Source organism: Sapajus apella, unplaced genomic scaffold (assembly GCF_009761245.1).
Source record: "Sapajus apella isolate SASKATOON/1434 unplaced genomic scaffold, GSC_monkey_1.0 scaffold102, whole genome shotgun sequence".
Lineage (NCBI taxonomy): Eukaryota > Metazoa > Chordata > Mammalia > Primates > Cebidae > Sapajus > Sapajus apella.
The window spans coordinates 3,962,985-3,976,149 of NW_022437042.1; the positions used below are offsets into that span (position 1 = coordinate 3,962,985).

The window sequence follows — 13,165 nt, forward strand, 5'->3', positions numbered from 1 at the left end:
TTGTGTAGATCCAGATTTTCAAATAGTGTCATTTCATTCTGCCTGAAGAATGTCCTTTAACATTTTTTATGGTGCAGAACTGCTGATGGTGGTTTCTTTTAGCTTTTATACTTGCCTTTGTTTTTGAACAACATTTTGAGGAGTATAGAATTCCAGATTGTGAATGTTTTCTTTCACTTCTTTAAAGTTGTTTATAATATCCCCCTATAGTCATCATAATGCCAGGATGAATCTGCAGTGATGTCTTTTCTCTCATTCCTTATATTGATAATTAGTGTCTTTTCTCATGGGTCTGGCTAGGTATTTATCAATTTCATTGATTTCCGAAATAACCAGAGGTCCTGCTTTTTTTTTTTTGCACTGACAATCTCTAACTTACAGTATTTTCCTTGTACCATATAGTATCTGGTTTCATTCCATCATGACTAGAAAAAGTATTTTGTCTTTTCACTTTGCTGATCGTGTTCGTTTGTGCACAGAAGTTCTTAATTTTGATGTAGTCCAATTTATTTTTTCTTTTATTGCCTATGCTTTTGGTCTCATATCCAAAAAATCATTGCCAAATCCATCCTTTTACTTTTAAATTATTTGTGTCTTTGTATTTAAATTGTTTCTTGGAGGCAACATATAGTTAGGTCTTGCTTTTAAATCCACTCTCTGGGCCAGGTGAGGTGGGTCACATCTGTAATCCCAGTAATTTGTGAGGCTGAGGTGGGTAGATCACTTGAGCCCAGGAGTTCAAGACCAGCCTGGGCAACATGGTGAGCCCTCATCTCTACAAAAAATTAAAAAATTAGCTGGGCATGATGGTATGCACCTGTAGTTCCAGTTATTCAGGAGGCTGAGATGGGAGGATTGCTTGAGCCCAGGAGATAGAAGTTGTAGTGGTATGAGATCACAGCATTGCACTCTAGCCTAAGTGACAGATTGAGACCCTGCCTCAAAATAAAGACATCCATACATATATAAATCTACTCTCTGATAATGTCTCACTTAACTGGGGCATAACCATTGATATTAAATGTGGTTATTCATATGGTTAGGTTTAAATCTATCATCTTGCTATGTGTTTTCTATTTGCCTTATCTATTGTTTCATTTTTCTTCTTTTTTTTTGTCTTATTTTGGATTAATTACATATTGTTTATAAGTTTTTTTAACCTTTTTTGGTTTATTAGCATTAGCTCTCTGCTTTGTTGTTTTGGGGTCACTTTAGAGTTTATAGTATACATTTTTAAGCTATTACAGTCTACCTTAATGTGATATTACATCATTTTATATCATATGAGAACTTTACAATAGTAGTAAATTTCTATTTCTCCTCTCCTAGCCTTTGAGCTATTGTTGTTATGCATTTTACTTTTACATATATTATCAACCCTATGCTATATTGTTATTGTTTTAGCAGTCAATTATATTTTAAAGAGATTTAAATAATAGGAAAATCTTTATTTAAAAGGAGGATATATTATATTCTTGTCATATTTAACATTTCTTGCAGTATGGATCTGCTAATAATGCATTATTTCAGTTTTCATATGTCTGAATAAGTATCTATTTTACCTTCTTTCTTGCTGTTTTCACTGGGTATAGAAATCTAGATTAAAAATTATATTTTCTTTAAATAATTTAAAATTTTGCTCTCTTGTCACCTCACTTTATTTCTGATATTAAGTCTTTTGTCATCCTTTTATGTGACATGCTTTTTATTCTGGTTGCTTTAAGATTGTCTGTGTCACTCAGTGAGGAATTTAATCACCATATGCCCTGGTGTAGTGTTCAGTTTTTTGTTTGTTTGAGGTTTATTGAACTTCTTGGATCTGTGAGTTTATAGTTTTTGTAAAATTTGAAAACATTTTTATCTCTTCATTCTTCAAATATTTTCTGTACTCCCCTTTTGGGAATATATGTTTGTTTTTTGAGAAAACAAATAGTTTTCTCACAGTTAACTGATGCTTTTCTCATTTCTTTATGTGGTTTTTCTTCTGGATATCCAATTTTGGAGAGTTTCTATTGCTAAATTTTGAAGTTGACTATTTTTTTCTGCAATGTCCAATTTGCAGTTTATCCATCTAGCATATTTTATCTGATCTCTGGAAACTTTATTTTTGCCTTTTTACATTATCTGTTTTTATATTATCTGTCTTTACTTAACCTTTAGAACATATGAAATATAGATATAACTGTTTTAATGTCCTTGTCTGCTAATTCCAACATCTATGTTGCTTTGGGGTTGGTTTTGATTGATGGATGTTTTGCCTCATTATGGGTCATGTTTTTCCATTTCTTTGCATGCTTGGTAATTTTTGATTGAATGCTCAGTGTTGCTGAATTTTAACTTTGGGGTATTTGTTGTGTTTGTATTCTTATGAATGTTCTTGAAACAGTTTGATCCTTTAGGATCTTGCTTTTATGGTCTTTCAGTTAGATCAAGAGCACTGTTCACTCAGAATCCAAATATTCTCCACTATTAATGCAAGGGCATTGTTAGTACTCTACCCAGTGTTCCATGAATTATGAGGTTTTACTAGTCTGGCTAAAGAGGACAGGCACTATTTCCAGCTCTGTGTGTGCCAATTCTTTTGTGTGGTTAATTTCTTAGCCTTAGGTAGTTTCCTCACATGTGTCCATCAGTTCTTCTTCTCTCTCTCTTTTTTTTTTATTTGACATCTTGAGCCATGAGTCCATCAGTTCTTCAGGGGACCATTTCTACTCAAAGGGACCCTGTGCAGGTTTCTGGAGTCCACGCTATCTGCATTTCACTTCTCTGGCACTCTGTCTAACAAACCCTAGCCACCTTGGTCTCCCAGATTCTTCCCTCTCCCTCTTTAACTCATGGAGTTTTCCAGACTCCACCTGAGTTCCTCTTCCCAGCGCCATGGCCTGGAAACTCTCTCCAGACAGTATACTGAGCAAACATGGGTCTCACCTCATTTCTTTCTCATTTTTCAGGGATCACTGTCCTTCATTACTTAATGCTCAGTGACTGGAAAACCACCATTTCATATATTTTGTCCACTTTCAAAGTTTTTTTTTTCTAGTGGGAGCATCAATTCAGTCTATATTATACCAACTTGACCAGTAGTGGAAATATGCTTGCTTTTCTTGTGAAATTTTATTTCCATGTGTGTCAGTCAGGCTTCAATCAGAGTAGCAGAACTTCTCTCTCTCTCTCTCTCTCTCTCTCTCTCTCTCTCTGTGTGTGTGTGTGTGTGTGTGTGTGTAATTTTCAAGACATTTGTTCCAGAGATTTTACCTTACACAATTGGGGAAGCTGGTTAAGCAGTGTTGTCTCCGCATATGATGCTGGAACTTGAAGTCCAGAGTGCAGATAGTCAGGAAGCAAGATAAACATAGACATAAAGTGGGAGCAGACAAGCACAAGGTGAAATCCATAAGCACAGGCTGGCATCCCCAAGGATGGACTAAAACTCATATCAGTTCTTGTTTCCTCTGACCTTAACAGTATGGGTATCCTGTAAAAGCCAAGACACTTTGTCACAGAGCCAAACTCACACACCTGGCCGAGGAGTTGGAGAAGCTAAAGGAGGATCCAGAGGAAGGTGGAGGAATTCCAAACCCAGCTAATGTCTTATGCCAATGTGGTGAGCCAGCAGAAAAGAGGTAATGTGTTGAAGCTCCAAAATGGCTGCTGCATCACTTCTGTCCTCCAATTCTCCTGCAATAATCTCTCTTGTGACTCACCCTAATTACAAACTTAAAGGAAAAGAAAATTCTGAGAAATGTAGCTGAACCTAAAGAAGATTGCCTATTACAAACTTACTACATAATGCATTTTATAATTTAAGCCATTTTGGTGAATAAAATATTTCTCCCATTTGTATTTATTCCCACTTATTCCTACTGTAGGAGAACTTTTTTTTTTATTTTTATTTTTTTTTATTTTTAGATGGAGTGTTGCTCTGTTGGCCAGGCTGGAATGCAATGGTGCAATCTTGGCTCACTGCAACACCCACCTCCCGGATTCAAGCGATATCTTCTGCCTCAGCCTCCCCCATACCTGGAACTACAGGCACACACCACCACACCCAGCTAATTTTTGTATTTTTAGTAGAGATGGGGTTTCACCATATTGGCCAGGCTGTTCTCGAACTCCTGACCTCGTGACCTGCTCCCCTCTTGGCCTCCCAAGGTGGTGGGATTACAGGCATGAGCCACCACACCCAGCCAGGAGAACATATTTTTTATGTTTACCCTGTGTCCTGCAATCTTAACAATTGTATTAACTGTAATGGTATTTTATAATGTCTCTTGCATCTTCTGGGTATTCACTCACACTAGAAAAAGTTATATCATTCTCAGTAGTTGTTATGCTATACCATTCTCTTCCTTTATTGCATTTATTGGAACCTCAAAGAATATGTGGAATAATTGTAATAGCATTCCTGTGTAATTTCTGATTATCTTTAAAACATTATTATTGTTTCATTCTTTAGATTGATATTTGTTGTTAGTTTTAGTAAGGAGTTTTTAGGTAGGTGCTTTCTGCTTCTGTTTACCTCGTGTTTTTATTAAGGATAGTTACTGGATTTTGTGAAAGCATTTTAAGTGTGTTATTAATATGACCCTATGATATTCTCCTTTAATTTATTTTCATTGTGAATTACATTCATGAATTTGTTATATTGTCCCTGTATTCCCTGAATATATCCAACATGGTAGTAATTGATTATATCTTCAACATTGTATCATCCAGAGTTCTTTTGACTGCAAATAGCAGACAGCCTAGCTAAAATTATCCTCAACCATAAAGACATTGAATTATTAAGCAGCACTATAAATCTGAGGCAGGTGGTTCCAAGGTCATTTTAGAGGTTGAATAACATGATCAAGGAGCCCAGTTCTCTCACTTTTCCATGCTGTCATCAGAAGTATGTTGTAATCAAGAGTTTGATTCCATTTTTTGAAGCTTAAATTCTGATAGATTTTAAAGCGCATTTCTCCCTTCTTCTTGTGCCTCACATCTTGGCCAGCTGTTAAGAAAGCCTTAGATCTCTCTCCTTTGGTACTGGCCATAGATTGAATCTATGCAGGCCCCATCCCATGCACAGGAACACTCACCTCAGCCTACTCGCTCCCCACCATAAAAATCTCAATCCAGCCTCCTTTCCTTGCTCTATCAACCCACTTATGGATCATCTTGTGATGTCTGCTCTGGTTGTCCTAGAAAGCCTCATTATGTAAGTCATAAACCTTTCATGTCCTCTTGATGTGTTGATGGCATCATTAGTCTTGACATTAAAACCAAATTTTGGGTGGCGATCCATCCTGTTTTTGTCAATAGTCGGTACAATTAGCAGGAGGTTGAGACAATGACCACCACTACCAGGTATCCCTCTTCTCTTACTTTGATTTTCTAACTGACTCTGCTACCTGATGGTAAGCATGCGCTCCAAGCTACTGCCTGCTGACTAGCTTGCACTGTGAGTTGTGCAAAGATTTGCTGAGTTGTGCTGGATTTGCTGAGTTCTACTGAACCTCTGTTATAGATTTAACAGACCTAAGTCAGAAGTTTCAATAATCAACTGATGTTTAGAAACAGGAGCATGGTACTGAGGCCATCCTTAAAGTTACTCTGGCTTGTGTGTCTTGGCTCAGAACTGTCTGTGTGTCTTAGAATGAATCATCTGTCTTGATTCCAGCATCAACTGTGACTGATGCTAGGCTTAGGGGAAATAGTCATATCCTGAGACTGTTTGACTATGGGTTTCAACCAAGCATTGGCCACTATTCTATAGAGTGCTAATGGGAAAGATCATACCTTGTGCAATATACATGCCCACTGGGTGGTTGTTTGTGTGAAGGAAGAGCTGTCACTATTTGAAAAGCAGTTACTATTTGGCGATTTTAATTAACAAGTCTACATATCTGTATTAGTCTCTTTCCACACTGCTATAAAGAACTGCTCAAAACTGGGTAATTTTTAAATAAAAGAGGTTTAATTGATTCACAGTTCCACATGGGTAGGGAGGCCTCAGGAAGCTTGCAATCATGGCAGAAGGGGAAGGGACATGTCTTACATGGCAGCAGGTGAAAGAGAGAGTGAATGTGTGACAGGGGAACTGTCAGATACTTATAAAACCATCAGATCTCATGGGAACTCACTCACTATCAAGAGAACAGCATGAAGAACACTGACCCCAAGATCCAATTACCTCCTGCCAGTCTCTCCCTCAACACGACACATGGGGATTATGGGGATTACAATTCAAGATGAGATTTTGATGGGGACACAAAGCCTAACCATATCATTTCACCCCTGGCCCCTGCTAAATCTCATGTCCTCACATTTCAAAACCAATCATGCCTTCCCAATAGTCCTTCAAAGTCTTAACTCATTTCAGCATTAACTGAAAAGTCCAAGTCGAAAGTCTAAGACAAGATAAGTTCCTTCTACCTAGGAGCCTATAAGAACAAAAGCAAGTTAGTTACTTCAAAGATACAATGGATGTACAGGCAGTGGATAAATGCTCCCATTTCAAATGGGAGACATTGGCCAAAACAAAGGGAGTCCAGGCTCGAATTAAGTCTGAAATCCAGCGGGACAGTCATTAAATCTTAAAGCTCCGAAATGATCCCTTTGACCTCATGTCTTACATCTGGGGCATGCTGATGCAAGAGGTGGGCTCCCATGGTCTTAGGCAGCTCCACCCCTATGGCTTTTCAGGGTACGGCCTCCCTCCCAGCTGTTTTACAGTCTGGTGTTGGATGTCTGTGGCTTCTCCAGGCACACCATGTAAGCTGTCAGTGGATCTACCATTCTGGGGTCTGGAGGATAGTGGCCCTCTTCTCACAGCTCCACTAGGCAGTGCCCTGGTGGGGACTCTGTGTGGGGGCTCCAACCCCACATTTTTCTTACATATTGCCCTAACAGAGGTTCTCCATGAAGGCAAATGCTGGGCTCTAAAACAAGGCATTCAATGAAATTTTCACCTTCCTTATAGGTTACAGGATTCAGGTCTTATAGAGTCCCACAACAGCTATTTAAACAAGTTCAAATTCAATTAAATAAGCATGTTATAGTTTTGTCATCACTCAAACATCAGGGGTAAATTATAATGAAGAGCCGGACTCCATTTTTTGTTGTTTGACTACTAACAGCTTTTAAACCTCACCCTTCACTCTCCCTTTATGCCTCACATCTGGGCAACTTGGTAAGAAAGCCTTAGTGCTCCCTCCTTTGGTGCCAGCAGGAGTTTCAAACCATACAAGCCCCTGCCCACACACAGAAACCCTCACCCGAGTTCCATCTCTAGCCACAATTAAAATTCCAAGCCCCTTTCTTTGCTCTCTCAAGCAATTTTTAAATCAACTCGGGTGGCCTAGCTGCTCTCTCCAGAAAGCTGCATTATGTAAGTAATAAACATTTTTGTACCTTCTTAGTGCATGTGTGGTACCATCAGTCTTGACCTCTGAACCAAATTTTGGGTGGGGATTCACCCTATTTCTGTATGATGGTCACAATATATGTCTGACATGTCTCTTCTCATGGTCTCAAGGTAACTCCTGCAGCTCCAAACAACATGCTCTTATACTTGCATCACAAACATAAAGGATTGGGACTCATGGCGAATGGATTTCACTTTATTTGTTCTCTAATCACAAAAGAAAATCTTTCCTGGAAACCCCCAGAAAAATTCCTGATGTATCTTACTGAGTATCACAGGGTTACATGTCTGCCCCTAAACCAGTCACTGACAAAGAAGAACATTGGCTGAAACCAATCATGAGGTGCTATCCAGGGCTTGCCACTCACCGAGCAACGTGTAGGTTGTGTTAGCAAAAGGGTGGGCTTTGTTGTTAGTTATTAACCAACAATATCTGCCACAGGAAAGTTGATACAGTAATTTTACAGATATTTTATGTAGATTTTTTGCAGATGTGTCAGTATATTTTGTACACTATTTTTCTGATTGACTGTTAAAATTGTGTTGGCTTCACAAAATGAATGTGTGAGCTGTCCATGTTTTTCTATGGTGTGGAATAGACATCTTTAACTTATAATGTACATCTTTAACTTATGACATACCTTCAAAAGTTATACTACTTCATGTATAATGCAAGAATCTCACAAGGAATTGCTTTTGGATATTAAACAAAAATAACAGAAATGTCAGTGCAATCACTTTGCAGTTATATTTATAAATAAGATGGGCCAATAGCATTCTTTTTTTTTTTTTTTGAAGAAAGAGAGAAAGAAAGAAAGAAAAATAATAAAAAAAAGAAAAAAAAAAGAATGAAGGAGAGGAAGAAAGAGGAGGAGGAAGAGGGAGAGAGAACAGGGGTGTTGCTTTATTGCCTGGGCTAGAATGCAGTCTAAAAATCGGTATGCCTGTAATTGTGTTTAATAATAGAGACATAAAAAAAAATGAGGGAAGAAAATAATTAACAAGCAGCCAACCAATATTTCATTTAAACATATAAATAGGTGTGATGTGGTACTGATAAGAGTGTATATTTTGTGTATTTAAAGTGGAGGGTTCTATAAATGTTAAGTCTACTTGTTCCAGATCTGAGTTCAAGTCCTGGAGATCGATGTTAACTTTCTGTCTCATTGATCTGTCTAATATTGATGTTGAAGTCTCCCACTATTATTGTGTAGGAGTCCAAGTCTCTTTATAAGTCTTATATATCTGGGTATTTCTGTATTGGGTGTGTATATATTTAGGATCTTTAGCTCTTCTTGTTACATTGATCCTTTCATCATTATGTAATATCCTTCTTTGCTTCTTTTGATCTTTGTTGCTTTAAAGTCTATTTTATCAGCAAAAATTGCAACTCCTGCTTTCTATTTATTTATTTTTGCTCTCCATTTGGTTGGTAAATTTTTCTCCATCCCTTTGTTTTGAGTCTTTGTGTATCCTTGCATGTGAGATGGATCTGGATGTAGCATACCAATGGGTCTTGGCTTTTTTTGCCTGTCTGTGTCTTTGGATTGGGGGATTTAGCCGATTTAAATTTAGAATTAATAACAATATATGTGAGTTTGATACTGCCATTTAATGTTAGCTGGCTGTTTTGCCCATTAGTTGATGCAAGTTCTTAATTATGTTGATGTTCTTTATTTTTTGGTATTTTTTAGAAAGGCTGATACTGGTTGTTCCTATTTGTAGTGATTCTTTCAGAAGCTCTTGTAAAGCAGGCCTGGTGGTGATGAAATCTCTGAGTGCTTGCTTGTTCACAAAAGATTTTATTTTTCCTTCACTTATGAAGCTTAGCTTGGCTGGATAGGAGATTCTTGGTTGAAAGTTCTTTTCTTTAAGGATGTTGAATATTGCCCCCACTCTCTTCTGGCTTGTAGGGTTTCTGCTGAGAGATCTGCTGTGAGTCTGATAGGCTTCCCTTTATGGGTAACCTGACCTTTCTCTCTGGCTGCCCTCAGTATTTTCTCTTTCATTTCAACCCTGGTGAATCTGGCGATTATGTGCCTTGAGGTTGGTTTTCTTGAGGAATATCTTTGTGGTGTTCTCTGTATTACCTGGAGTTGAATATTGTCCTGCCTTGCTAGGTTGGGAAAGTTTTCCTGAATAATATCCTGAAGCGTATTTTCCAGCTTGGATAGATTCTCTTCGTCACATTCAGGTACACCTATCAAGCATAGATTAGGTCTTTTCACATAGTCCCATATTTCTTGGAGACTTTGCTCGTTCTTTTTTATCCTTTTTTCTCTAAACTTGTCTTTTTGTTTTATTTCATTAAGTTGGTCTTCGACCTCTGATATCTTTTCTTCTGCTTGATCAATTCGGCTGTTAAAACTTGTGCATAGTTCGCGAAGTTCTCGTGTTGCGTTTTTCAGCTCAATTAATTCACTTATATTCCTCTCTAAATTGTGTGTTATTGTTAACATTTCAACAAACCTTTTTTCAAAGTTCTTAGTTTCTTTGCATTGGGTTAGAACAAGTTCTTTTAATTCCCAGAAGTTTCTTATCACCCACTTTTTAAAGCCTGCTTCTGCTAATGGAACACAATCTTTCTCCATCAGGCCTTGTTCTGTTGCTGATGAGGAACTGTGATCCCCTGTAGAGGGAGAGGCGTTCTGATTTTGGGTATTCTCGACCTTTCTAGGCTGGTTTCTTCCCTTCATTATAAATTTATCCATCTGTGGTCTTTATAATTACCGTCTTTATAGTTGGGTTTCTGAATGGACGTCCAACTTGTTGATTCCCGGCGCTAAAATCTGAGCAACCCAAAACAGCAGCTTTAAGATTGATGGTGCTTTTCTGACTCTGCACCGAGAACCGCTGCACCAAGGCTGTGGCAAAACCGCCTCACCAGCCTCAAGAGTCGCGCTGGTCACCCGTGGGGCTCCTCTGCTGGGAATCTCCTGGTGCGTGAGAAACAAAAATTGATCTGAATGTGTGGCGTCCTCTCGTTCTCTGTGCTTTCAGTGGGAGCTACAATCCCGAGCTGCTAGTGATCAGCCATCTTGGATCTCTCTCCCAATAGCATTCTTTTTGATAATATTTTTCTCATTGGGTGTGATTATAGCTACATAAAATTATCTGGGGAGTTTTTCATATTTTTCAATGGCTGAAATAGCATACATCACCATAATTATCTGATGTTAAAGGTTAAATCAAAATTAACATGGGATCATCTTTGCACTTTTAATGATTGACTGTAACTATGATTCTAACCTTTGGGGTGCTCCAGGACTCAGTCCATTGTTTTCAACTTATCACTATGTGACTCTCTTCTCCCTAGGGGGTCTCATTCCGGTTCACGGTTGTTAAATATCATCAATAGATTTCCAAATTTATATTTCCAACATAATTTCTTCCCTGTGCTCCAGACCTTTAAATCCCAGAAGGCCTACTTGATAGCTCTACCCTGGTTGCTAAGAGACATCACAAACCATTATCTGTGAAACAGTACTCTTGGGCTTGGCATGGTGGCTCATGCCCATAATCCCAGCACTTTGGAAGGTTGAGGTGGGAGGACTGCTTATGCCGAGGAGTTCGCCACCTGCCTGGGCAACATAGCAAGACCCTGTCTCAAAAAATTAAAAATAAATAAATTTAAAACTAAAAAATATAAAAATATATAAGGAGTACTCTTGCTTTTTCCTTTCTTTTCTCAATCTTCTCCATCTCAGAAACGGTACCACCATTCACCCACTTGGCTCAAACTTAAAAACTATAGGTCGCTTTTATCTCCTTTCTTTCTCTCAATCTTTACAACCCCCGAGACAAACAATCTATAATGCCTGTCAAGTTTACTTTCAAAATATATTCTCAACCTCTTCCCAGATGAGCACCATTCCACATGTTACTGGAGATGGTGTTCATCTCCAATAACACCACTTTAGACTAAACAAAATCTTTATTAATACTTGCTTTGTCAATTGCAACAGTTTCTTCCACACTATCATCCCAATTTATATTCTTAATCTCTATATAATCTCTATTCCATGCCACATTCAGAGTAAAATGTTTCAAATCTGATGATGCTATCACTAAAAACACTACAATGTCACCTCCTCACACCTAGAATAAATTCAGTCTTCTTACTATTGCTTCTGAGGCCATGCAAGATAACATCTTTGCTTATGTATGTCCTCAACATTGTCTCATTTCACTCTCTTCCAAACTTATCATGTTCTGGTCACACAGAGATCTTTTCTTTCTTTCTTTCTTTTTTTGAAACAGCCTCTCACTCTGTCACTCAGGCTGGAGTGTGGTAGTACAATCTCAACTCACTGCAGCCCTGCTTCTCCTGACTCAAACTACCCTCCCACCCCAGGCTCCCAGGCAGCTGAGATCACAGGTGTGTGCCACCATGACCAGCTATTTTTTGTATTTTTAGTAGAGATGGATTTTCTCCATGTTGCCCAGGCTGGTCTTGAACTTCTGAGCTCAAGCAATCCACCTGCCTCAGCCTCCCAAAGTGCTGGGGTAATCCCAGCTGTGCCCAGCTGAGATCTTCTCTATTTCTTGGAGATTTGAAGCTTTTTCTACACCAAGACTTTTGCTGCTGGAGTTCTAGATCTCAGCTCAAATGTCATCTCAAAGAGACCTTCCCTAAACTCCTTATATACATGGTACAACCTCAACCCCTGTAGAATCCCTATCTCTCATATCAATTTATATATTATCTTGCCAGCATATGTTATAATTTACTTATTTATTTATTGAGACAAGATCTCACTCTGTCACCCAGGCTGGAGTGCAGTGGTGTAATCATGGCCCACTGCAGCCTCGATCTCTCAGGCTCAGCTAATCCTCCCACCTCAGCCTCCTGAGTAGCTGGGACTACAGGCACACACCACTATGCCTGGCTATTTTTTACACTTTCAAAAGTTAGAGACAGGGTTTTGCCATGTTACCTAGTCTGGTCCTGAAGTCCTGGGCTCAAGTGATCCACCCGCCTTGGCCTCCCAGAGTGTTGGGATTACAGGTGTGAGCCACTGCACCTGGCCATATACCACAATTTATTATTACCTTACCTATTTATTTACTTTTTTCATTTATTATTCCACCCATGGGATATAAACAGCATGAAGGCCAGGACTTTTCAATATTTTCCACTACTTTTTGTCCAGTGGATTTACTATGCATTCAACAATTATCTGCCAAAGGAAGAAAAAGATATGGATCTGATCATCAAGAAGGGTCTAAGCTGGAAATACAGAGTCTTGCTTTTATTGCCCAGGCTGGAGTGCAATGGCCCAATTTTGGCTCACTGCAACCTCCACCTCCTAGGTTCAAGCGATGCTCCTGCCTCAGCCTTCTGAGTACCTGAAATTATAGGTGCCTGCCACCATGCCCAGCTAATTTTTTGTATTTTTAATAGAGACAGGGTTTCATCATGTTGGTCAGGCTGATCTTGAACTCCTGACCACAGGTGATCCACCTGCCTTGGCCTCCCAAAGTGTTGGGATTACAGGTGTGAGCCACCATGCCCAGCTGAGTATTGTTTTCAAGAAAGATGAGATTCTATTGAATACATCAATCTTTAAAAGGACAATCTGTCCAATTGCATTTAAGTTTACAGGTGGTGGACCCTGGGTGGCTGCTACTAACTGGTTGACACCCTAAAGCTGATGTTATGGAGCGTTCGCTTTTTCTCTTTCTGCATTCTCCTAACCTCCTCTCTCCTCAACACCAGGTTTTTGGCTGGGAATAGCCATGTTTTTAGAACATAAG

At 38.9% G+C, this 13,165-nt stretch overlaps 1 protein-coding gene across 1 annotated transcript in view; it reads left to right on the top strand.

Moving 5' to 3' along the window:
• ATP1B4 (ATPase Na+/K+ transporting family member beta 4) overlaps window positions 1-8,163 on the top strand; it is a 93,246-nt gene extending 85,083 nt beyond the window's left edge. The window contains exons 8-9 of the mRNA XM_032258395.1: window positions 3,466-3,623; window positions 7,520-8,163. Coding sequence (XP_032114286.1) covers window positions 3,466-3,623; window positions 7,520-7,523 — 162 coding nt within the window. The 3' untranslated portion in view covers window positions 7,524-8,163. The remainder of the gene's footprint in view (window positions 1-3,465; window positions 3,624-7,519) is intronic.
• The last annotated feature ends 5,002 nt before the right edge of the window (window positions 8,164-13,165 follow it).